At 48.4% G+C, this 24,135-nt stretch overlaps 1 protein-coding gene across 2 annotated transcripts in view; it reads right to left on the bottom strand.

Moving 5' to 3' along the window:
• The window catches only part of STARD9 (StAR related lipid transfer domain containing 9), a 130,666-nt gene that overhangs the window by 3,695 nt on the left and 102,836 nt on the right, over positions 1 to 24,135 (bottom strand). The window contains exons 21-31 of one of the 2 annotated variants that reach the window (XM_029952477.1): positions 14,447 to 24,115; positions 14,063 to 14,260; positions 13,458 to 13,641; positions 12,945 to 13,085; positions 4,836 to 4,953; positions 4,534 to 4,646; positions 4,221 to 4,285; positions 3,849 to 4,051; positions 3,524 to 3,621; positions 3,221 to 3,379; positions 880 to 2,666 (exon numbers count right to left, since the gene is read on the bottom strand). In XM_029952477.1, the coding sequence (XP_029808337.1) occupies positions 2,565 to 2,666; positions 3,221 to 3,379; positions 3,524 to 3,621; positions 3,849 to 4,051; positions 4,221 to 4,285; positions 4,534 to 4,646; positions 4,836 to 4,953; positions 12,945 to 13,085; positions 13,458 to 13,641; positions 14,063 to 14,260; positions 14,447 to 24,115 (11,050 nt within the window). In that variant the 3' untranslated portion in view covers positions 880 to 2,564. The remainder of the gene's footprint in view (positions 1 to 879; positions 2,667 to 3,220; positions 3,380 to 3,523; positions 3,622 to 3,848; positions 4,052 to 4,220; positions 4,286 to 4,533; positions 4,647 to 4,835; positions 4,954 to 12,944; positions 13,086 to 13,457; positions 13,642 to 14,062; positions 14,261 to 14,446; positions 24,116 to 24,135) is intronic. The other variant, XM_029952478.1, reaches the window with a different exon arrangement.

Here is a 24,135-nt window from a genome sequence, read left to right as displayed (position 1 = left end):
ACCTCCCTCCCTCAGCTCCTCCCAGCTGCTCCTTTCACAAGTTTCTGCAGCTGAACCTTTTGTTCCATAATCTCTTCATCTTCAAAGGCCTTTATTTTGTCCTTTAAATCCATTTCGTGCTAATCTATAGGATTTGTCCTATAAATCCATTTATACTAAATTCAGAAAGTTCTGAATGCCTGGGAGCTAAAATCACTAGAAGAAACGTTTTATGTTTCTACACCCAATACGTGTGGCTTAACAGTGCACTGCCCTCTGAGGCTGAGCGCCAACGTAAGAAGCTGCCATTTCAAGGGACCCAGCTCCCTGTAGGTGGGACAGGCAGGCAGAGCTGGGAGGCAAGCCCGAAGCCCCAAGGATGCTGGGCTAAATGCCTGTTCCGTTCAAAGTAGTGTGGGCCCAACTCCGGAAACTCCACACTGGTCTCTGAACCTTAAAGCCCCACTCTCTGGGCAGTAAAGTAAACTTAGAATTATAGACAGCTAATGAAATAGTGAATTGGGTTCCTTTTTACGTACCTACTCTCTACTAGTTGTCTAAAACATTGTTTTTCAAAGTGTGGCTGATCCCCAGACCAGCAGCCTCAACATACAAATATGTCTCCAGGCCGACTTCATCTCAAACTCTGGGGCATAACAAGTTCCTCAGGGGATCTGATGAAATCAGGTAGCCACTTATCCAAAGCAAAATTCGACTTTATCATTTACAGCTGGGTCCCTGGACTATCTTTAATACAAACCAGCCTCAGTTAATATTCCTTAGCTTGCTGACTCAGGCCTGGTGTGTGGCTATTGTAGGAAGGGGATTAGGATCGCCTCTGGGACCCGTATGTTCAGATTCCCACTGCCAGCTCTGCTTCAGAAGCCCAGAGGTACTCACCTGTTGTCAAAGAGCTTCATTCCAAGGGATCGTGGTTGCTGGTGGGTGGCAATGACGGAGCTGGAATCCTTGCTCATGGTCGTATCTGGGCTACGGCTGGCTATAGTCGGGCGGCTGACAAGGTTGCTGTTCACATGCAAGGTCATGCTGAGCTCATGGGAAGAACTCAGTACATTCGTGCCAACTGTAACCTTGAAACTGAGCCCTGGGCTGTTGCTGCCATCATAATCTCCAGACTAAATTCTGAGCTCAAAAGACACCACAGTGTTCACTAAATAAAAAGACACCATGGACTTTTAATTTGCAAGTGTTCTGAATTTTTCAATCAATAGTCTTAAGAGATTTATATGAAAAGAGATGGGAGTACATAGACTGTTAAATATACCAAAAAAATTAACCATAAAAATGTTTAAAAGCAATTTAAAAAGTCTTCAATCACATTTAAGTAACAACCTGAGGTAAAAGAAAAAGAATCCTGCAAACACTTTTATAAAAAATAAATCTCTGTGCTGTACAGTATAGAAACTGACCTTTTCAGTCCCTATATAGTCACCCTCTTCTGCCAAAGACTGTGGGCACCAGAACGGAAGCTGGGAATCTTTCCCACATACCACTTCCACGTAACTGTACTGAATACTCAAAGCTCAAGTTTAAGCAGGTGAAGGGACAAGAACACCGAGCCCATTCTCCATCCCCTCCTGGAATAGCACATCTGACCAGAGCAGCACAGATGCTCAAGAGACCACTGAAGGCTGGCACTAAGGCTCTGAGGGAGGGAAGGAACAGAACTGAGTCTTCCCCCTAATGAATCACTTACCTCCTCTAAGAGTTCATGTATCTTCTCTCTAGTCTTCAATAAACAACTTTTCACCTCTTTGAAATTCCTCTTGCCCTGTCAGCAGCCAACATTGGGCTGCCTACCCCACCCTTCCTCAAAGAGCTAAGTTCCCCTCCTTGGCCTCAAGTCTGTCCAACCTGTTTCTACAGTGGTCTTTCCCTTTCTCCTGAGCTATGGAGTGATGGCTCCAAGAATGAGCATTGCTCAATACTCCTGACTGAGGCAAAGACCCAAATGTCCTCTCCTGTGAGGGAAATGAAGAGGAAGGAAAAGTAAAAATTAACAATAAAGCATTTTGTAGAAATGTAAGGAGAAACAATTCTGAATCACTGTCGTGGTTTGTGCAGTTGTTTTTTTAAACAGGTTTTCTAGTTTGGCACGTTCCAATACTCCAGTACGCAGTGGAGCTGAATGCTGGAGACAGATTCTGAACAGTCCTGGCCAGTGGGTGCTTGCTCCCTGGCTGAGGGCTGGGCCAGAGTACTGCCCTCTCCTGGCTCTGCCGGCTACACCCAGTCCTGGTCTTCAAGTGGCTTATCTGCCACAGCATCCCGGAGAGGGAAGAAAGGTTGAGGAATCCAAAAAGGTGAGCTGAATTTCACTGATGCTGGCCAACTGGGGCCGGGAGCTCAGGTCCCCTCTCTGTGCAGAGGCACCAGCTTGTGACCGAAGGAAGTACTGACGCTGTTTTGCTGGCAACTCAGGTCTGAGTGCTGTCAGCATGGTCAGCCACAGCCAGTAGCCTTGCCTCTCCTTGCATCCCGTACAGAGAATGACAAGAGCCACCCTAGCATCACTGGTACATCCTGGACCTGTGTCTCTACAGCACCATCTTGACAGTAAGATGCTAACTCCCAAGGAAGGAAGCCAGTCTGGCTATAACCAGTGGCTGCTGTTTGATGAAGGAGCTTAGGAGCTGAGGAGGGAAGCCCGGCGCACCAAGTTCTACCTGAAATAAAGCAGAGAGGGAAGAGTTAAAGGCGTGTATAGACAGGGAGAACACGTCAGCTCACATGTCAGCCACAGGTAGCCACCCAAGTCTGTTGTGACAGGAAAAGCTCCTCTGATTGTCTGCAGTCCCTGGAATTTAGAGGCCCCTGGGCTCTGCTGTTCACATCTAGGCACGAGCTTCACCTGCCAGTGACAAAGGTCACGCTGGGGAACTGGAAGTGGAGAACCAATAGAATGGGTCCTGCTTTCTCTGCTCTGCTGGGGCTGCAGCTCCTCCCACCATGATTATCTCCGGAGGACTCAGCAACAGAGGGTCTAAAGGCCACTGAGCTCTTCGGTAACAGCAACTTCAGAGAAGACTGACTGACTCTGTCCCCCTCCTCCACCCTTGATTGCCCACTGACTCCCTGCATTGTGGCTCAAGATGCCCAAGTCTCCAGCTTTGGGGACACAGGGCCTGGGCACTGAAGGGTGTTGAGCAGCTGAACAGAAAACTCCCATCGGGTGGTACACCAAGGTGTCCTGTGCAGCCAGCTGCACAGGGAGGATCACCTGGACCAAGTAGATGACTCTGGTGATCTCTTTTCCTTCCACGGTTAGAGGCTGCAGGATCCAGGCACTGGGCAGGATCTCCCCTCGGACCATGTCTCTGCTGGGTCTCGGCATGGATGTGTCATAAACAGACTGAGCCGCCATGATGGACAGATGCCCCTGGGGACAGGTGGATCAAACTGGACAGACTTCACACCATCCTCATCCCCACCCAACGCACCCTCCTTGCCCCACAGGACCTGGTGACCGCAGTGACTGCCTTTCACTGCACTGCAGCCCAAATGCTTCCCACATCATCTTTACCCCCAGCGAAGCAGGCACCTCTTTAGCTTCCACGCAGACACAACAGAAATCCCGAGGCTGCTTCAGTGCACACAGGGCGGTATTGCACACCAAGTACACTGTGGGGTCAGGAATAGGGAGAGTCAGGACATACATGGACAGACCTAGTCCTAAATCCTTCCCAGCCCAGGAATGCCCACCAATAATCCAGTCATTCGGTAACCCGACACACGGACCTAGTCTGAGCCACCCAGACATGAGCACCTGAACTCCTAAGAGGGCTGCCACCAACACTTGCTGCCCTGTCCCCTGGCCCGGGCCCGCAGGAAGCCCTCCCTGGGCTCACCCAGGTTGATGCTGTTGGTCACCCGCTGATGCAGCCTTGCTGTCTGGATGGGCTTGTGGTACAGCGGCCACAGGGTGGGGTCACTCACTGCTGCCCACACATGAGACAGTGGCTGGGAAACCACACCTGCCCCCAGGAAGCCATGCCGAGTAGAAGAAAACACCTTGTAGTAAAGCTGCACCTCCTGCTCCTCACCCTGATAGCTGGGGACACCGAGGGTGGGGAAGAGGAAGAAGAGGTGAGAACTGGGTTCCTGGGTCACAGAGGGGCAGCTCGGTGGGGGGACTCAAGGAAGCCGGGGCAGAGAAGGTAAAGGAGGAAAGAGGACAAGCAGGACAACAGGTTAGGACAAGAAGCTGTGAAGGAACTTACTTCCAGCCAGCTGCTGGCTGGCGGCTGAAGAGGTTGTGCAGATTATCCGAGCAGGCAGCCATTACCTGCAGACACAGGGATCAGACCCAAGTGAGTGGGCACGGTACAGAGCAGACCCCTGGGTTAGTCAGCCACTCGAGCCAGCGTTTGCTGAATTCCCCTTCTGTCAAGATGGAGAGCCACCAAAGAAGCCCTTACCCTCATCTGAAAGAAGCTGGCCCTCATCTGCCCTGCTCTTTCCCTCCCTTCCCTCCCTCCTCGCCCAGCAGAGGGCTGGTAAAGGAACCAGGGGACAAGTAGAGTTGCTCCTCACATCAGCAAGAGAGATGTCCACAATGTGCTTGGCCAAATCCTGATAGGAGGAGGAGGCGCAGGCCCCCAGGCTGGACAGAGAGCAGCAGCAGCTGCCCAGGGAGGTTCTTCGACCTGCAATGAACATGCAGAGGCCGTGAGACAGCATGAGCATCGAGGCCACACAGCAGCAACAGCCTCCTGAGGGACAGTGACTCAGGGCTGATAACCTCAGGTTAGTGACTCTCTAGGGTGTGGCAGACCTCTGCCCCCAGAGTCCCCAAACCGGGCAGGCAGCTGTGTGCCCTCACCCCCACCACTCACTGTAAGCTAAGTTCTTCCAGGTGGATCCGGCCAGACTCAGCTGACTGTTCCTCACTGCAGAATGTCCCCGAATACCCCCTATCCAGGAGTCACTGGAATCAGGCAAGTGTGTGTCTCCCTGCAGAAAACAAGATGCTGAGAACCAGAGCAAAGGAAGAGAAAGATAAAGCAGAGGGCCAGAAAGCCCGTGTAGAATTATCTCCTCTGCTCTGAACTGTCCCCATAGTTTCCAGTAGAGGCTCTATCAAAAAAATCTTCCCCATGGCCCCTGGGTGGCTCAGTCGGTTATGCATCTGGCTCAATCTCGGCTCAGGTCTTGATTGCACAGTTGTGAGTTTTGAGCCCGGTGCTAGGTGCTGCACTGTACAGGAAGCCTGCTTTAAGGAAAAAAAAATTTTCATTGGGATTACAGGAGGCTGGATGTCCCCGAGAAGTCAAGAGCAGTAGAAACCAGTCCCTGGACAATCTATACTTATGCTCCAAGCCACAGGCTCAAAGACTGCTTGTAGGAGAGCTCCCAAAGGGATCAGAATGAACGGAGCTGGTCTAGAACATCAGTGGGAGGCTCTAACATGTGGCAACAGTGATGAGGCCATGGCTGGAGCCCAAGTGGAAGGTGGGAGGGGGAGGAAAAGCAACGCACTGTGAAAACACTGACCCTAGGCCCCAACCTCCCCGAGACCCCCCCACCCAACCCCACCCCGTACAGTAGCTAAGCCAAAAGTCTACTTTGGAACTAGACAGGATGATCTCTGGATTATATCTGCAATATGGTCCTCCCACCTTTACTTCCGCCTGCAATTCAGTGACATGACCTTGACTTCTGCTGGACCTAAGCAGCACTATCCATCCCACCTCTATCATTAGTTCTTAATCTATGGTTACTTTAAAGACAGGAAGAGGTGAACACAGACAGTTCTGTCCCCATCTGTGCCTCCATTCCTCTGCTGCAACATAGAGTTTCTTGTACTTTAAGCAGGTCTGTCTGTCTCAGATTGAAGTCTTGTGCCATCTTCTTGGGAACTTTCCACTACTGATCATCTCCTCCTTCATTACTGCCTCTGCCTCACCCTCTTCACTGGGTCCTTCCTACAAGCTCAAGCATGTAAACATTTCTCTCACCTTAAAAAAAACTTCCTCACAGGGGTCCTTGCTCTCCACCCTTTACACACACTTCTTGAAACGACTGTCACCATTCGCCATCTCCCACCTCTCACTCCCTTCTGAACCTGCTTGAACGTAGCATTTGCCTCACCACTCCACTGAACAGCAGTCACCAGGTCCCTGTGATGTCCATGTGCTTGGATCTGATCACCAACTCCCAGCCCCGACCGTACTAAACCTCTCAGTGGGCTTCCACTCGGCCAGCCTCTCCCTTTTACTTGAGATACACACTTCCTGAGTCCCCAGGCTTGTGCTCCTTCTCCTGTATTGGCTCACCCTCCTCAAAAATTGATATTCTGGGATTCTTTCAACACTTAGGCCTAGGCCTCTTTTCTCACTCAATTCTATATATAAATATATATATAAAGAATATGTTATTAGTATAAGAAAATAAATTTAAAAATTTTATCATAGTGAGGATATGCCTTCTTAAACAGGGTCCCAAATTCAGAACCCATGAAAGAAAAAATTGGTAAACACTAGGCAACATAAAATTAACATTTTCCAGGGGTGTCTGGCTGGTTCAGTCAGTTGAACATCTGACTGCTGATTTTGGATCAGGTCATGGTTTCACCGTCTGTGAGTTTGAACCCCGCCATCAGGCTCTGCTCTGACAGTGTGGAGCCTGCTTGGGATTCTCTCTCTCCTTTCTCTGCCCTTCCCCTGCTCATGCTCTCTCTCTCCATGTCTCAAATTTTAAAAACTTTAAAAATTAACATTTCCAGGTAGTAATAAAAAACAAACAAAATAAAAACACACAACTAGGAAAAAACACTGGTCTCTTAAATGACACATAAGGATAATTTTCGTAATATAAAAAGAGCCTCTAAAACCAAAAAGAAGAAAAACCCACTTGAGAGGTGGACATAGTGCATTGTCCTGGAACAAAAGGACTCAGATCTCTTAAGAATCTGAAAACACATTTGATCTTAGACACACGAGAAGAACCGCAAACCAAAACTAAAATGGAATACATATTTTATGCCCATCATACTGGCAAAGACCGAAGGAAAAACCCTTGGTAACACTCTGTTAAGCAGAGCGGTTAAGAGTATGAGCTGGTGTACTTTGAAAACATCTAGCACATATTTTAAATTTAAAATGTACATATCCTTTGACCTACCAATGTCACTTGGAGGAATACAACCAAGAGATGTTCTGTCATTTAAATATAAAAGTGATAAACAATTTCAAATACAAACTCAGGGACCAAAGAGAAAGGGCTCATGAGTCTTTCTGGAAGAAATTATGAGGGAAAGAATCACTAGGGAGGAATAAAGAACGTCTGGCAAACTACTAGAAGTGCGCAGAGTCCATTTAATTTAGCCCGAGAACAACTCTATGAATGCAAACATTATAAACAATGTAGAAGTACTCAGACAAAAAGTAAAGAAAAAAAAGGTACAAATACACTGATTCCTTATGTTTTAAAAAGATGACAACACTGCTAAATCAAGTAATAAAGACTATTTGAAGATATAATCGTGATCATGGGAAGAATTTTTTAAAGGGTTTGAGATTATCAGAAAAAAAAAGACACATATTTACCCTCACAGCAGAGAACACACAGACAACATAATGATAAAACTACAAACAATTTATAGATGTCCATAGGAAGGTGTGCCTAGGTGGCGGCTCAGTCAGTTAAGCATCTGACTCCTTGATTTCAGCTTCAGGTCATGATCTCATGGTTGTGAGATTGAGCCCCGTGTCAGGCTCCATCTAAGCATGGGGCCTGTTTGGGATTCTCTCTCTCTCTCTCCCTCTCTCTCTCTCTCTCTCTCTCTCTCTCTCTCTCTCTCTCTCTCCCCCCCCCTCTGCTCTTCCCCTTTCCCCTGTCTCTCTCTCTCTCTCAAAAATTAAACAAATAAATAAAACAAATAAATAAAATAGATGTTCATGCAAATATTCATAACCAAAAAAATCAATAAATTAAAAAAATAGATATCATATTTCTCTGGAATCATATTCAACACATAGAAAACTAAAAATCAATACCAAAATCAGAAAACACAAAGAGACTTTCTACCAAAAAAGTTCATAAAACTCATAAGAATTAGATTAAGGAAGAAATACAAACTGAAATTGCAAAATTAAGTTATAGGATAGATCTAAAGCAGGACTCAGGTGGAAATTTTTAGCTTTAAATATAGGAGTGAAAAAATAAAAACATAAATGAATTGCTGTAACTACATACCAACAAATTAGATAACTTAGATGAAATGGACAAATTCCTAGAAAGGCAAAAACTACCAAAACTGACTCAAGAATAAAGAGATCCTGAAAACAATGTGACACTATATGTTGGCTAACTAGAATTTAAGTAAAAATTTGAGGGGCACCTGTGGGGCTCAGTTGGTTGAGCATCCGACTTTGGCTCAGGTCATGATCTCATGACTCATGAGTCTGAGCCTCACATCGGGCTTTGTGCTGATAGCACAGAGCCTGGAGCTTGCTTCAAATTCTGTGTCTTCATCTCTCTCTCTCTCTGCCCCTCCCCCACTCTTGATATCGGCTCAGGTCATGATCTCATGGTTGTGAGACAGAGCCCCTCACTGGGCTCTGCACTGACAGCACAGAGCTTGCTTGGAATTCTCTCTCTCCCCCTGCCCTGCTCATGCTCTCTCCCTCAAAATAAAAAAACTTAAAAAAATACTTTATTGATAAAAAAATCTAAACATTATTTGAGATTTCGGTGAGTAATAATCACTGATTACAGGTCATCATAACAAATATAATAATAATGAAAAAGTTGGAAATATTTCAAGAATTACCAAAATGTAACACAGAGACACAAAGTGAGCAAATGCTGTTGGAAACATGGCAGACAGACTTGCCTTGCACGGCACAAACCTTAAATTTGTAATAAACGCACTGTCAGCAAAGCACAACAACAGGAGGTATATATGTCTGTGTAGGCATAATCTTTGTGATCTGGGATTAGGCAATAATTTTTTAAGAGCACAAGCAATAAAAGACAAATACAGATAAAATGAACAGAATCAAAACATTTGTTCTTCAAAGGACATCACCAAAAAAGTATAAAGACAATACACAGAATGGGACACAATTGTTACAAACCAGACATATAACTGATAAAGCACTCGTACAATATAAAAAAAGTATTAAACTTAATAAAAAGACAATAACCCAATTATAAAATGAACAGAAGATTTGAATAGATATTTATCCAAAGAAAACATATAAATGGCTAGAGTAAGCTCATGAAAAGATGCTCAAAACCATTAGGATAATGCAAATCAAAACCACATGAGGTGGCATGTCACATCCACTAGCGTGACCCTAGTAATATTAGAAGAAAGGTGCTGCTCAGGATGTGGAGAACTTCAGTGCTCATACACTGCTAGGGGGCCTTTAGAGTAGTGCAGCCTCTGTGAAAAATAGTTTGGCGGTTGTTCAAACGGTGAAACACAGTTTCACCCATCTGTGGATCCTTCTCCAACTCCTAGGTGTATACCCAAAAGACATGAAAATATATGCCCATACAAAACTTTTTTCTTAAGTCAATAAATTTTTATGTAAGGTATTTTACATGTGATTCCTTCCACTGCCGATCACTGTAGTTCCACCAAAGTCAGAATTATAATCTTCAAAATAGCCCCTTTAAAAATAACTTTTGGGGGCACATAGGTGTTACAGTTGGTTAAGCATCCAACTCTTGATCCTAATATCATTACCTGGGTAATGATCTCATTATCGTGAGATTGAGCCCTGCGTCAGGCTCTGTGCCGACAGTGTGGAGCCAACAGGGGATTCTCTCTCTCCCCTTCTCTTCCTGCCCCTCCCCTGCTCATGCTCTCTCTCCCTCTCTCTCTCTCAAATAAACTTAAAAAAAAAAAAAAAGCTGACATCCTAAACTGGTGAAGCAGAGGTACGCTGTCTAGAGAAACAATCAAATGTTAAAGAGACAGCTTGATAGCCATCTGGAAAAAATTAAGGTGGATCCACACCTTATACTATATATATTCAAAATGAATCAAAAATTTAAATAGGAGGAGCACCTGGATGGCTAAGTCAGTTGAGCATCTGACTCTTGAATTGGGCTCAGGTCATGATCCCAGGGTCATGGAATCTATTCCCCACACCTCAGGCTCTGTGCTGAGCTGAATGTGAAGCCTACTTAAGATTCTCTTGCTCTCCCTCTCTCTCCCTTGCTTGCTCTCTCTAAAATAAAAATAAAAATAAAAAAAGATTTAGGGGTACCTGGGTGGCTCAGTCAATTGAGTATATGACTTCAGATCAGGTCATCATCTCACGGTTCATGAGTTCATGCTCCGTGTCAGGATCTGTGCTGACAGCTTGGAGCCTGGAGCCTGCTTCAGATTCTGTGTTTCCCTCCCTCTCTCTCTCTCTCTCTGCCCCTCCCCCACTCACACTGTGTCTCTCTCAAAAACACAATAAAAATATTTAAAATTTTTTAAATTTTAGTAAAATGAAAGAAGATTTAAATATGAGAAATAAAACTATACAATTTCCAAAAGAAACCACAGGAGTTCTTTATAAAATTTTGGACTGAAGAATGTGTTTCTAATTATGATCAGAACATACACACTTAAGAGGAGAATTGATAAAATAAAACTTTCTGAATAGCCCCAAAGACAAGCAGCAAAGTCAAAAGAGAACAAAGAACTGGGATAAATATCTTTATTCCTATCGAGCAAAGGGCTAACTTGCCAAAGAACTCCAGAAACTGGTTAAGAATAAGATAGAGAAATGAGCAAAGGGTACAAACAGTCAGCCCAACAAAAATTTAAACATCTGATAAATGGTTGGAGAAAGTGTGTATATCTGTGAGGTAATATTTGTCAATATTAAATCTCAAATGCACGTACTCTTCTGGGTATCTACCTCATGGATATATTTGCACACATCGGAGGTGTGTACTGTACTACTGTTCACAACAGCAAAAGACTGAAATCACCCCCAGGTGGGGGACCACTGACATAAATTACACTGCATAGTTATAATGGAATGAAACAAGAAAAGAGAGAGAAAGAAAGTTCTCTACACGGTCATGCAGAAAGAGCTCCGAGACACACTGAAGTGGCCTGATGTGCTTTATTCCACGGGCGTTAAGACACTCTAGGAGGGCTCCTCCCCCAAAACAGCGCAGTTTCTTTGCGTGGGGCAAGGGAGAAGGACCAGGCTGCTCACTGCTAGGAATGGGTACTTCCCTAGTTACCCTCAGAGACAGGTATATATGGTTTTTGTCTTATATGAACAGATTCCCTATGCAAAACATCACATTTTAAAACCATGCAATAGAAGAGGAGAAAAAAAACACACACTAACTTAAAAAGAATGAGGCGGCAGCAGATTTGCTGGTGTGCAATGATGTCCAAAAGACATTCTTAAGGAAGAAAAGTGACAAAGCAGGTCACTTTGGCTGCCATTCATGTGCTTTAGAAATACACATTCTTAAAAAAAACAAAAGAGAGAGGGAGTGACTAAAATAAAGAAAAAACATGCGGCGCCTGGCTGGCTCAGTCAGAAGAGCACGTGACTCTTGATCCTGGGGTTGTAAAAATTACTTAAAAATAAAATCTAAAAAAAGGGAAAAAGAAAAAAATATATGTATATAACAAAAGAAAATTAATTAAAATATAGAAAAATACATATTAAAAAAGGGAAAAAAATTTAAATATGCACATTCTTATAGATATTAAGACATAGAATGTATTCAGAACACCTCCAGAAATCCACACCACACTGGGATAGATGACTGCTTCTGAGCAGGGCAACAGGAGACTGAAAGACGAACTTGGCATCACATGTCCTTTGCTACTGTCTGAACACTAGTTTTTACTATGTGAAGTTTTACTATAAAGTGAATTTCAAATTTCATATCCCTGGCCAGAGCTTACCTGTGAGCTCCAGATCTGTGTTTCCAACTGCTCCCTTTGCATTTCTCACAGATGCTTCAAAGCCAGTAAGTCCCAAATTCAACTCCTGATCTTCCTCACAAAAACCTGTCCTCCCCCGGTGCCTCACAGTCACCATCCCTGCCCCTTCAGCTGCTCAAGCCAAAAGTGTGTGTGTTTCTGAATCCACCCTCCTCTTTCCTCTGCGTCCTGGGGTTGTGCTCTGTCCAGGGCAGCCCCCTGGACCCCTTGTGCTCATGGCCACTTGCAGGGCCCCCGCCTGGCAATGGGTGACTCTCACTAGGCTTCCCTGTGGTCACTGCAGGCTCCGCTCACAGCTGCCCTGCCCCCTTTTCCTATAACCTCATCGGTCTGCTCCCCTGGCTTCAAAGCTTTAGAGCAACTACTGGGAAGTAACACGGATCTGAAGGGGGCCAGAATTTGAAGCAGAGTCTATGTGATCTGACATTTTCTAGTCCTTCCTCAAGTTATTCTCCTGTCTTACCATATTCCAGCCATGCTGGCCTTCTTTTAGTTCCTCAAACACTTCCTCCCTCTGGCTCACTTGCCAAGCTCTCTGCCAAAAGGGCTGTGCTCTCTCCCGTCCCAACCCCCATCTCCCCTGACACCTGACACTGGGCACTAAGCTTCTACTCAGTTAACTGCCTCTCATGCTTCTGGTGTCACTTTAAAAACACTCTCTTCAGAGCATCTGTGCTGACTTTCCAGATCAGATCCCATTTCATATGGGCTTAGATACCCTTCTTCACATAAGTAACTGCAAGAGTGCTTAAATAATCTTACAATAAGCTGTGCATATCCCTCTAATGGTTTAAGAACAAGAACAGTTTTGCTCACTGCTGTGTCCCCAGAGCCTAAAATAGTACCTACAAAATAAACATATGTTGAATGAACAAACAGGGAGAAGGAGAAAAAACTAAGGGAGAGACCATCACAAGAAGGGCTCGTGTCAGCAACAGCACCCAGGAGGCAGAACTTCCTGCCCCAACTCCTGCCTCAGTGGCTCTGGCCTGTGGCTCATTGCTAACATCTGCCCACTCACCACACTGTCTGGAGATTGGAGCTGGTCCGACAATAAGGCGATGCTGCTGTTGTAGCCAGAGGTAAGACCAGAGGAGAGGCTCCCATTAGAGCTGGTAGACAGGGAGCTGGAGGCAACCAGTGTGTGCAGCTTTTCTTCTTCCTGAGAAGGACGGACAGCTGGCAACCAGCTGCTGCTGCACCTTCTCTGTCCCCGCTGCCCCTGAAACCACGACCACCCACCTCCCCAGTGCCTTCTAGCCCAGCACGTGAAACCCTCACACCTTCCCACAATACCTATCCCGTCTCTAAACCAAAATCCTCCCAGATTTTGGCCTGGGGACAGAAGCCAGTCAGAAAATGGTGACATGTAAAAAGAGTGAGCACAGCTTTGAGCTGGCACTAGGAGTCCAACACCTTCCTCCAAAGGCTACATCCCAAGACTCCAAGGCAGCCCGGGTGAAGGCTGACCTGGTCTGGCGTCTGCCCCAGGCTCCAGGCCCACCCAGAATCACTGGCTTGCCCCGCGCCCCACCCTCAGCAGCTGGGAGATGATCTGCTGGCGGATTCTCAGCTTCTCCTGCTCTGTCCGCTCCTGCAGCCGGGCCCGGGCCTGTGCAATCTCCACCTTGGCCTCCTCGCGGGCGTGCTGATATTCTTGCAACATCAGCGCTATGTCTGAGGCAGGGTGAGCAGACTGTGATGCCAATCCTAGGCTCCTAAAGAAGACCACAGGGTGGAGAGACGCCTTCTAACACAGTGGGTGCATGGATGACAGCCCTGGCCTGCTTACCTATTCAACACATTCCTCTTGAAGGACCCATCCTCTCTTTGACCACAGTTTGGTTTTACAACCCATTTTGAGGTTCAGGACTGCTGTCTTACACAGGTCACAACTGCTCTGTCCACCCTATCCCATGAGCTCTTCCCCCACCACCCTGTTCCCTCCTACATCCTCCTCCTTCCCTTTGCCCTATTCTCCCCCAGCCACCTCTACTTGCCCACAGGAGCGTAGGACCCACTCTTGGAATCGCTCCTGTCCAAAGGAAGCTGCAGCCGCCACTCTCCAGGCCCTGCCTCCCACAGCCCTCCCACTCCATATGTAATCTGCTCTCTGCAGGATCCTGGGTCCACCCATACCTGGTGGTTTCTACAATATCCTTCCTCAGTTGCTGCAGGTACTCTCGGCGCCTGCTGGGTAGGCCAAAGTCCCGGGTGGAGAAATCCCTGCTGGGCAGGAGGCTCAGTTGTTTCTGAGGGCTGAGGTTCCGTGTCTGGTCTAAGTTCTGAAGTCGTTCAGCTCGCTCTCTCCAGAGGGCCTCAATAGTTTGTTTTTGCCTGAGACAAAATGTGATTGATTCATTGAAGCTGGCCCTGAATGCCCTTCTCCATCTTAAGATCTATCTTTGATCCCTAGAAGATCCCAGAGCTGAGCACAAGAGAAAGGAACAGCTAGCTATTAGCCTTCTGTGGTTCTCTTTCAGCCCAGCCCTTGCCCTTCCACGCCAGGCTTGGGGCACTTACCGGGCATAGAGCTCCTCCCAGGTGGACCGCAGAGGCTCCTCAGCAGCAAGCGCCTCCCCCGTCCCACTTTGCAGCACCTGCAGTAGAGCATCGGCCTCCCCAAAGCCGTGGTGCAGCTTCGCTTCTGTGAGTTCTGTGCTGAGTGAGACGTTCTGAGCCCCAATATGCAAGGGGATCTGCTCCCTCTGGGACCACTCAGGATCCTGGCTCTGGTTGTCAGGAGGTTGTAGGGGCTTCTCTCCCTGCTTTCTGGAACTAAGATCATACCTAGCCCCCAGTGACTCCATCACACCTACCCCCCCAGGATAGCCATCCTGAACCCCACTCCAGTGACTGACTTTGTTATGCACTGAAAAGTCTCTCAGGCCATGATGCTGGGGCTCAGCAGCCACACATACCTGGGAACTGGAGCTCAGCAGCACCTCAGATTGGCAGGTAGGGCTCAAAGTGGAACTCTGGAGCCCTGCAGTAGGAGTTAACTCAGAGACAGGGCAGGGGCTAAGTTGGTGGAGGCCTCCCCTTGAAGAGGAAAAGTCCAGAGTGGGTTGTGGCTCCAAGGGAGATGCTGAACTCTCACCCTCATTTTCGGTCTTGCTCCACCATTCACTTGGCTCCCTACTGCTCAGTGAGACACCCTCCAAGGAAGCCATGTCCTCAGGGACAAAGCCCTCAGCCAGACTCTGGCTCTGGCTCCTCAGTGAGGGTAGTGGTGGTTTGCTTTGGACCAAGGTGATGGTCTTGGGCTGAAGCTGCTGAGGGGGCTGCTCTAAGAAACAGACTTGGAGTTTTGGGCTCTGTGGTGGACTGCCCGGGGACCTCACCTCAAGGAATGACCTGCTATCACTCCTTTCTAAGGGACTTCTGCCTTCCCCACATGGAGACCCCACTCTCTGGGAGCCACCGGACTCATTAGCAGTTTGAGAATAAATATCCACGGGAGGCCTGGGGGAATGCAGGAGAAGGTTTGGACTGGAGACAAGTTTCTGGTAGCCTTCAAGAGGACACACTAAGGGGGCTGTGAGAGACAAAGAGTCTGGGGAGAGCCCCAACCCCTGGGTGCTGGCACTAAGCGTGAGTATTGGGGAAGAGGCTCTGTCCACCAATAAGGTACTCACAGTACCCAGCTCCTTCTGGACCTTAGGAATCCCCACAGACTCTACAGGACTGGGGCAGGGCCTAGGGGAGTGGGAGCCTTTGAGACTGGGGCTGTTGACAGCCAGGCACGAGGGCTCATTTGGCTGGAAGCTGGGAGGCAGGGAGGCATCAGGAGAAGCCTGAGGGCTCACAGAAGGGAGGTTCTGCCCAAAGTGGGCTTTCTGAAGCCTCAGGTGGGATGGGGGTGCTGGCAAGCTCTGGGGCCTGCGGTGGAGGCCGTCTTCCTGAGATTCTGAGGGCCCTGCCATTTTCCATGCAGTTTCCTCTAACTCTCTCTTCTGAAGGATCCCTGTGGCATGTCCCTTTTTTTGAGACATGGTGGGGATATCTGAGCCCAGCAGTTCAAGGACCACATTGACCTCCTGAGGGTTGGCCTCTGGGGTTGGAAGGTACAGAGGTGGTAAGGCCAGGTCAGTTTGGATGCCCTCATCCAAGGTAGTCTGAGTACAGCTGTCCATCATTAGGGCCTGGGTCACGTCATCTGGGGACTCCCTCTTGACGTTCTGCTCCTTTTTAGCCACACTTGGCTGGGAAAGACTCCCCAACAGCTCCGAGGTGCTGTGTAGCAGCTGTGAGAGGTGGAGAGACAGGTTGTGCATGCTAGTCCAGGAGACCAGACCAGAGCCTGGCACTGCACTGGTTTCTGGTTGAGCAGAGATGTCGGTGGAGCTCCAGTGGACACTGCAGCCCAGGGTCTGCGTGGTCTGCGTGCCCTGCTCCACGGTGTGCCTCCTGGATGGCCCCACAGGGCCACATGCCTCTGATGGATACAGCAGCATAATCTCATCTACTGGACCTGCAGCACTTCCTTCTGCCAAGAGGGGCTCACTCCTCAGAGAGCCTGCTTCTTCAGGGGTACCTGGAATCTGTGCTCTCTTGTCAGGACCCTTACTGGGGATTGCTCCATCAGAGTTGTTCAGGATGTGGGGATTCCCCAAAGCAAATGAGGAACCCAATACTTCCCAGGCCTCATGTGGACCATGGGCATTTCCAATGCTGCTGTGTGTGCTCCCTAGGTCCTGTGCATTGGCATAGGTGCTGAGGTGAGAATGGTGTGGAGAGTTCTGATCTTCCAGGCCATCGTCCATGCTTGAATAACTGGCCATGTTTGATGGCATGGGGCCCTGGGGTGTCTGGCTACAGGAGACATCCACTGCGTTGCCAAACACATATTGCTTCCAGCCAATGTGCACAGGCCCTTCTGGACATGAAGACAATATGTAGGAATTGATGTTACTGGAGCCAAAGTGTAACACTCCTTTGTCTGCCTTGGAGTGGCACTTCTCTGACCTCCCCTGGCTGCCAGGTCCCTCTGGATTTGCCTGCCAGGCCTCTTCCAGGGTACTAGATATCCAGCTTGTCATGGAGTCATTGGGGGTTGGCATGCAAGAAAGAGCTGAGGACTTTGGGTAAGGAGGGTTGGAAAGCTGTGGGGGCTGGTGATCAGCAGTGCTCTTGTCCCAGTTAGATGAGGCTTTCTGACTGCAGCACTCAGCTTTCAGAGATGTTCTCACTGCTGGCTTTCCTTTGAAATAATCACTGGGATGGGGAGTCCACCATCTGTTAGGCTCCTGTGCATCTTCGTCTGTAGGGGAAGGAGGCTCCACACTCAAGTTCAGCTCCTGAACAGTCTGGGAAGAGCTAATCACAGAGAACTGTGGTGTGGGGGAGGACCTGGAGTGTTTGGGGCCAGGGAAGACTGCAATCACAGGAAGTGAACACCTGTGGTGGGGAGCCAGCTGCTCCCTAGAGACAGGCAGGCCAGGGCTCTGGGGTGTGGGCCATGGGGCTCCAGTGTGCCCCAAGGGCATGGAAGCTGAGTCTTCAAAGCCTGATGAAAGCATCCTGGACACAGAGGGATGGGCTGCAGATGCTTCCTCTCTGCCTGCATCTCTAATCCGACAGCTGTCCAAGCCACCTTCATGGAGAGGTTGGGAGCTCCTGCTCTGGGTAGGTTCTTTCCCACCACCCAAAGCCTGGTCTCTCTGCTGCTCTTCCTCCTCCCAGAGACTGTCAGCTTGGTGCCTAGAGAGGTGTTTTAACTTTGCTACAAACTTGGCTTGGGAATCCAATCCACTGTGATCTTTGGACTCAGTGGAAAGTTGTGGTTTCTCTGGAAGACACTGGATGGCATTTTCTAAACATCCATGCTGAGGTTCCCCCAGAAGCTCACTCTCAATAGACCCTTCACTTAAATTCAGGGTGCATGGTCTCCCAGTTGTTAAAGGTGGTTCTGGTTTGGTTTGAGACTCCTGTGCCTTCTGGCCACCTACAGAGCTGTCCTGAAACTCCCTCAGTGGCTCAGAGTACAGGTCTGCAGAGGAAAAGGTAGCCTCAGGCTCTAGGCTGGCTTTCTTCTCAGCAACCTTTTTCTCAGGATCCCCTCCTGACCTTGAGTTTCCATCCACCACTGAGTGGCTCAAGGAACCTGTTCTCACATCAGGGGCAGAAGGGGAGATGCCCCCTCGAGCCAGAGATAGGACAGCAGCAGAAGTGGAAGGCTCCCAAGCGCTGCTATCTGCTGCCCCAAATTCTACATGAATGTCTTCGGGCTCAAGGCCAGGAGCCAAGAGCATTTCATGTGCCTTGGAATAGCTTTCTCCTCTCTCATCCATTCCACAGGCTCTGGAAGGTATTATGCAGGGTGGCTGGAGAATACGTAGAGCAGCCTTGGAACTCCCCTTCCTCAGGTCACTGTCTCTGTAACATGATAAAGTGGAGGGTGGGGATGCACAGGCACAAGAATCAATGGGTTGAGGATTGCAAAGACGTCGGCAAGGCGTTGATCTGCTGTCTTCCTGCCCCGTAGGTGGACTAAGAGTCCTGCTGCCTTCAATACTCCCTGAGATGATGACACAGTCTAAAGTTTCCTGTGGGTGTCTGCAGTGGGACTCCTCCTGAACTTCTGGCAGGATGGTACCCTGTTTGGGACTTGCTCTCCCTCTCTCTAACCCAATGGAAGCCTCAAGGCACTGGCCATGGTATTGGGTACATCCTGAGAGGCTGACAGAATTCTGAACATCACAGGTCATAAGCTGACTTTCAGAATAGGTTGTTTTTCCTACCTGTGCAGCCACTAAGAAATTATCTGAACCTCCTCCACAAGTGGTATCTAGAATTCTAGGTTCTTGATGCACTGAGTTGGTCTCCTGACCACCAGAACGCATGCCTTTTGCACTCTCCCATGGAGCTGATTGGCTTCCCCCACATAGAATCATCCCAGGATCACCAGAATGGGTGCAAGAAGATAAGGTAGCCACTACTTTCTCTGATCTTTCCCTCCTGTCCTCTACCACTGTTGAAGGAAAACTGTCTGAGCTCACAGGATCAGCAGAGGAAGGTGTTCTAGTTGCTTTTTTCTTTTTCTGTATGATTTCAGAAGAGCAACAGTGACATGGAAACTCTTCACCAGCTCCCAGAAAATGTCTTGGTTCTCCAATACACTGGCTTTTGCCTGGAGCAGGGGCTGCATGGGAAGAAGTCTGTGAGGGATGCCGTGGCCCTGTTTTAGTTCCAGTGTTGGGCAGATGTTGAAAGCTGTCCACAGGGAGGGGCATGGCTTCATCATTTGATAGATATCTTGGTTCAGCAGAGAGAGATGTCACATAAAATCCTTGTGTGTCATCCTCCTTTCTGGTCTTGTCTGACACTGACTGTTCCATCTGGGGACACTGAGGCTTACCATGGGCCCCTGAAGAACATTCAGCTTCTAATAAAGCCTCACAGTAAGGAAGAACATTGTCATCAGCCCCTAAGCCATGAAGCTGCTTTCCCTGGGCCTTTGCTTGTCTGATCTCCTCTAACACAGCCAGGTCCATCGATGTATGAGCACAGTGCGGGTGAGGCACCCTCGGCAAGGACACAGGTGCTGAGAAAGCACCACCAGTAGGGCTTAGGTCCTCGGCGTCCTTTACTTCCTTCTGCTTTGCCTGCTGGCCTTGACTGTTACCCTCTTCTAAGAGGCAGCTGGTCTTGTTTTCAAGTGGGCTAGAGACCCTTTTCAGGGAACTGGCTCTTTCTGATCTTCTTTGTATAGCTGCCTTGGCTTCAGAAGCAAAACTCTCCCTGGGACTCAAGCCTATTGAGATGCTTCTAAGGTCCCTTCCTTGGTCTTGGGTTCTTGCTAATCTCCTGCTCTCTGCACCCAGGGGAATGCTCTCTGGTACATGGGACTGACCATGAGATGCCACGGCCATAGCTATCACAGACTCACACCAAGCACTGTGTGCCAAGAAAGAGCCCCCTCTAACATTTCCCTGAGGGCTGTGGCTTTGGGCCTCTCCAGTCTGGTCCTGATGCTCTGCTCTAGTTACCAAGGGACTATTAGGCATTTTCAACATTGTGGGATCCAGCAAATAGTCAACTGAAGAAATACATACAGAATCATATGCATGAAGATAATTTCTTGGTAGCCTTGGGGAATCCAAAGGCAAGGTACCACTCAGGTCTCTGTGAGGAGCCACAGAGAAATCTGACTGGCTAAGCAATGGGCCAGTCTCCTGGCTGAAAGAAGTGCTAATATAATGAGAGCTTGAGCTATTCTGAGTAGATGAGACCACTTTGTCTTCCTCCAGTAGGCTCCCTCTACTTTGCACAGTCATTTCCTCAAATCCGCCTTGAGCTTTTGGTCCCTTTTGCTTAGAACTACTTATATGCTTGGCAACTTGGCTTTCCTGAAAACCTTTCACAATTTGCAGTTCCTCAAGGCTTCCCAAGCTACCAGAGCTGCCTGGCCTTAGGGCAGAGCCAGGCATCTCCCGGTCCCTCTGGTCCTGGAACACAAAATCCTTACTGACTCCCAGTGTCGGGGGAGCATATAGCTGCTTATTTTGCTTGGATTCAATTTCTAAGATGCCATTTTCCAGCTGCATTACACTCCTAATTAGCCTGGACATTTCATCAGCACTGTTAACTCTTTTATTCTGTTTCCTTCCAGAAGGTTCTTCTTTGGGGTTTAACATTTCTTGTGATCTTCCAGGGCCCTTGCATTGACTCAGGTTTTTTTGCTGAGAGCTTGTAACTGACTGGAATCTTTCATATGTAGACTCCATTTGTGGAAGCTTAAACTCCTTGGAGCTGCTTTTGGAATGGAGAGATTTCCCAGGAAGCCCAGATTCATTCTTCCCCTCACTCTTGTGGGCTGGACTCTCATCCTGGGACACCATCTCTGGGGCATTTACTCTATGACATACTGATCTGGACTGCAAAGAAACAGCAGTTTCCCCCAGCATGTCCTTGTCAACGGCTAAATTGATGGTTTTATAGATGAAATCAGACTTGGCCCCAGAAGGAAACTGTCTGTTCATATTAAAGGCCTGGGTCTCTCTTAGGACTACAGGGTGATCCTGCTCTTCTTCCCCATCTGTCTCAGACTCACAAACAAGGAGAGGCTTCCTAGACCTACAATGGTTTGAGGAAACATTACAACAGGACTGTATAGTGGCCTTTTCTTCCTCCTTAAGTGCTGAAAGACTCTGTTTATTTAAAATTCCGACTTGATTTTCATATTCACATACTTTTGTGCTAGTAGATGAAAGAAAATGTCTGTTCTCAGCAACAAAAAGATAAACTGATTTATGGCTTTCTTCTTCAATATTTCCAGGGCATTTCCCCATTTCTCTGATAACTTCTTTGGTGTTCAGATGAACTGGCCTCCCTGCTGTGACCTGCTGAGATGAGACAATCTTGGAATTCTGGTTTTGTAACAGCACTGGCAAGTTATTCTTCTCATAAACATTTTGGAGAACCTGATGGTCATGACCAAAGCCCCAAGCTTCCCTGGGGGGTGGGGAAGGCACTCTTGATTCTCTGCAAGCCGGAATCTCTAAGGCTGTTTCTGTCAGGGCATCCCGGCTTTTGGTCACATAGAATGTCTCCAAGGGAGGTGGCTGCAAGGAAGACGGGAATGGATTCCGGGCAGCAGAGTCGGGGTACAGTTCTGGAGCTGATGGAAATGAAAGGCTTGTGTGCCTTCCAACCACTTCCCTGGAGCTCTCCTGATAGTCTACCTTCTGCTCCTGAAGGGGCAGATAGTTGCTATGACTTAACTGTCCCTCCTGGCCTGCACTATTCTTCCTGAGAGGAGCCCAGCCCTGGGGCCAATGGTTTTCTTTAGTGGCTATGGTGACATTACTGTGACAAGGGCTCTTGAGAAACAAACATTCATCAGAGGAAGTCATCTGTCCAGGCTTCCCATTACTCTGCGAAGACTCTTCCAAGCTGTTCTGATTGCCTTCACATGCTTCTGGCATGGAATTTGCCACCTTGTTCTCAGCTACAGAGACTGGTGCATTTATAGTTCCAGAAGTCAATGATTCTACATCTGCTGAGTAAGTTCCACTATGACTCACCTCCTTCTCTCTAGTTGTAAAGAAATCTGAAGGACCTTCTAACTCGGCACTCAGACTGTCCTGTTCTTTCTCTGCTCTCAAACGCCTAATTTTGGAAAAATGGAGAGGAAAGGTGCTGAAATCCAGACTGCTAGATACCCCAGAACCAACTGGCAATAGAGTATCTGTTTCTTTGCCAGAAGCTTGGGTCAAGGAAGCAGAATCTTGTTCAAGAGGGTGGAAAGCTGGACAGGGCTCTCTCACAGCCTCCAGCACAGGATGAGACAGTTGAAGGAGATACTTTTGCTGAAGGGCAGCCCAGGCTCTCTCAGGTGCACTGCCTTCACAAGTGAATGAGGCAGCAGAGGCAGCCAAAGCACTTGACAGGCTGGAGGTGTTGGATGCTTCCGAGTTGCCCTGCTGGGTTGTGTCAGGGGTACTTCTGGCCTGAAAGATGCCAGCAACTTTTGGCTGAAGAAGCCTGTACGACCCCCAGAATGACAGGCTGGATGTATCAGAGGCAGGAACTGTATATACACCTCTTATATGACAGGGCAGCTCAGGGCCGCCTTGAGGCACTTTGGAGCTATGGGGCAGGGGTGTTTCTGCTCTTGATGGCTTGAGTTCTTCCATATTTTGCTGTTGTCCAGGCCTCTCCCAACCTTGGGGTTGAAATTCCTGGACATCAGGACTCGGACATAAGGAAGCCACTATTCCTGCAGGGCTGCTGGAATTGATCTTAGAGTCACAGGAAAACCAGGAATCCATGGACAACAGAGGGCTCCCTCTTGAAACCTGCAGGCCTTGGAGTGTGTTTGCTTGTTCAGAGGAGCTCGCCTCTACCTCTGACTCAGGTTGTCCACAGTGAGGCTGGGGCGAGGGACCAAGGTAAAATGAACTACTCACTGGCAGGATGGCATCCAGCCTGGCTCCTGTTCTGTGGTTGATGGGACCAAGCCTGCCCATTGCCTCCTGGTCCACTATGGGCAGACTGGAGGTCTGCAGGTGCCAAAATGTCTCTGCGGGCATCTCATCAGCTGAACTGAAGAAAGGCTCTTGCTGATCTTCCCCCAGTTCCTCCTTGGCATCAATCAGGCTATCCACGGAAAAGCTCCTACAAGTCTGGGTGAACAGTCCACTGTCTGAGGGCATGGTGAAGCCCTGCGCAGGGGCTCTAGCTCTGGCCATGGGGTGACTGTGGTGGTTGGTGAGATAGCTGCTCCCTGGGCTGTCTGGCGGGCTTTTGTACCCTTTGTCAGCCAGCGAGTCCTCAGATATTTGGCTGTCATCACTTTCAAAGTTGTCTGACTCTGGAAGATCCTGTTCCTTCCCCTGGGGGTCCTCTGGCTGCAGTGGCTCCATTAGGGCTTTGGCATAGACACAGGAGAGAGAATCCACTGAGTAACTGCTATCTGCATCAGATACGTCACCATCTTTCTCTCTTACACGATCCACTCTTGGGCTGCAATCTGTGAGTGAGTTTGTGGAGTCTGGGTCTCCTGCACTATGCTCCCTCCTCAGAGGGCTGCCATGAGGCAAATGAGAGGACTTTTTGGCAATGTCTCTGGCCCTGGCTACTAGCACCCTCTGCTGCCTTTTTGATGCCTTGCTTGAAGAAAATGGTTTGTATTCTACCCAGAAAGTCCTGGCTGCCTTTCCATGTCCAGGTGCCTGTTTGGGTCCACGGGGATGTAAGGAGCTGCATCTGGCTCCCTTAGCAGTCTTGTGGGTCCCAAGGTTCCCTTCTTTTCGCCACCCAGCTCGTACGTGGTCAGGGTCCGCTAGTCCCCTACCCCTCTTGGTATAGGTGGAAGGGCTGAGTGCTTCTGGCTTATCCCTTGGCTTTATCTTGTTAGCTGAATGGTCAAGAGATGCTAAGCTCTGGGACGTCATCCAACAGGGCTGCTTACCCACGCTCTCTATTTCCTGGATACTGGCAGACTCAGAACTCACAGTGAGACAGGTACTTGAGGCTGAGGCTCCTTTCCTTGCCAAGGCCCCCCTGGCTTTGCAGAGATGCCTCTTCCCTGAGGAACAGAGGGCATTCTTGCTGAAACACCCTGTCCTTAGAGGGCAAGCAGCAGCCTGGAACAGATATTCTTCTGATGGAACTGTCTCTGATATTTGGTCAGTAGGGTCAGGCAAAGTAGGTAACATGGTGGAGGGATCTTGATTCAGGAAAATACTGTGGAGACAAGGAAATCC

Source organism: Suricata suricatta, chromosome 9, assembly GCF_006229205.1.
Source record: "Suricata suricatta isolate VVHF042 chromosome 9, meerkat_22Aug2017_6uvM2_HiC, whole genome shotgun sequence".
NCBI lineage: Eukaryota > Metazoa > Chordata > Mammalia > Carnivora > Herpestidae > Suricata > Suricata suricatta.
Note: the sequence above shows the minus strand (reverse complement) of the source record. Positions and strands in the feature narration are given on the sequence as shown.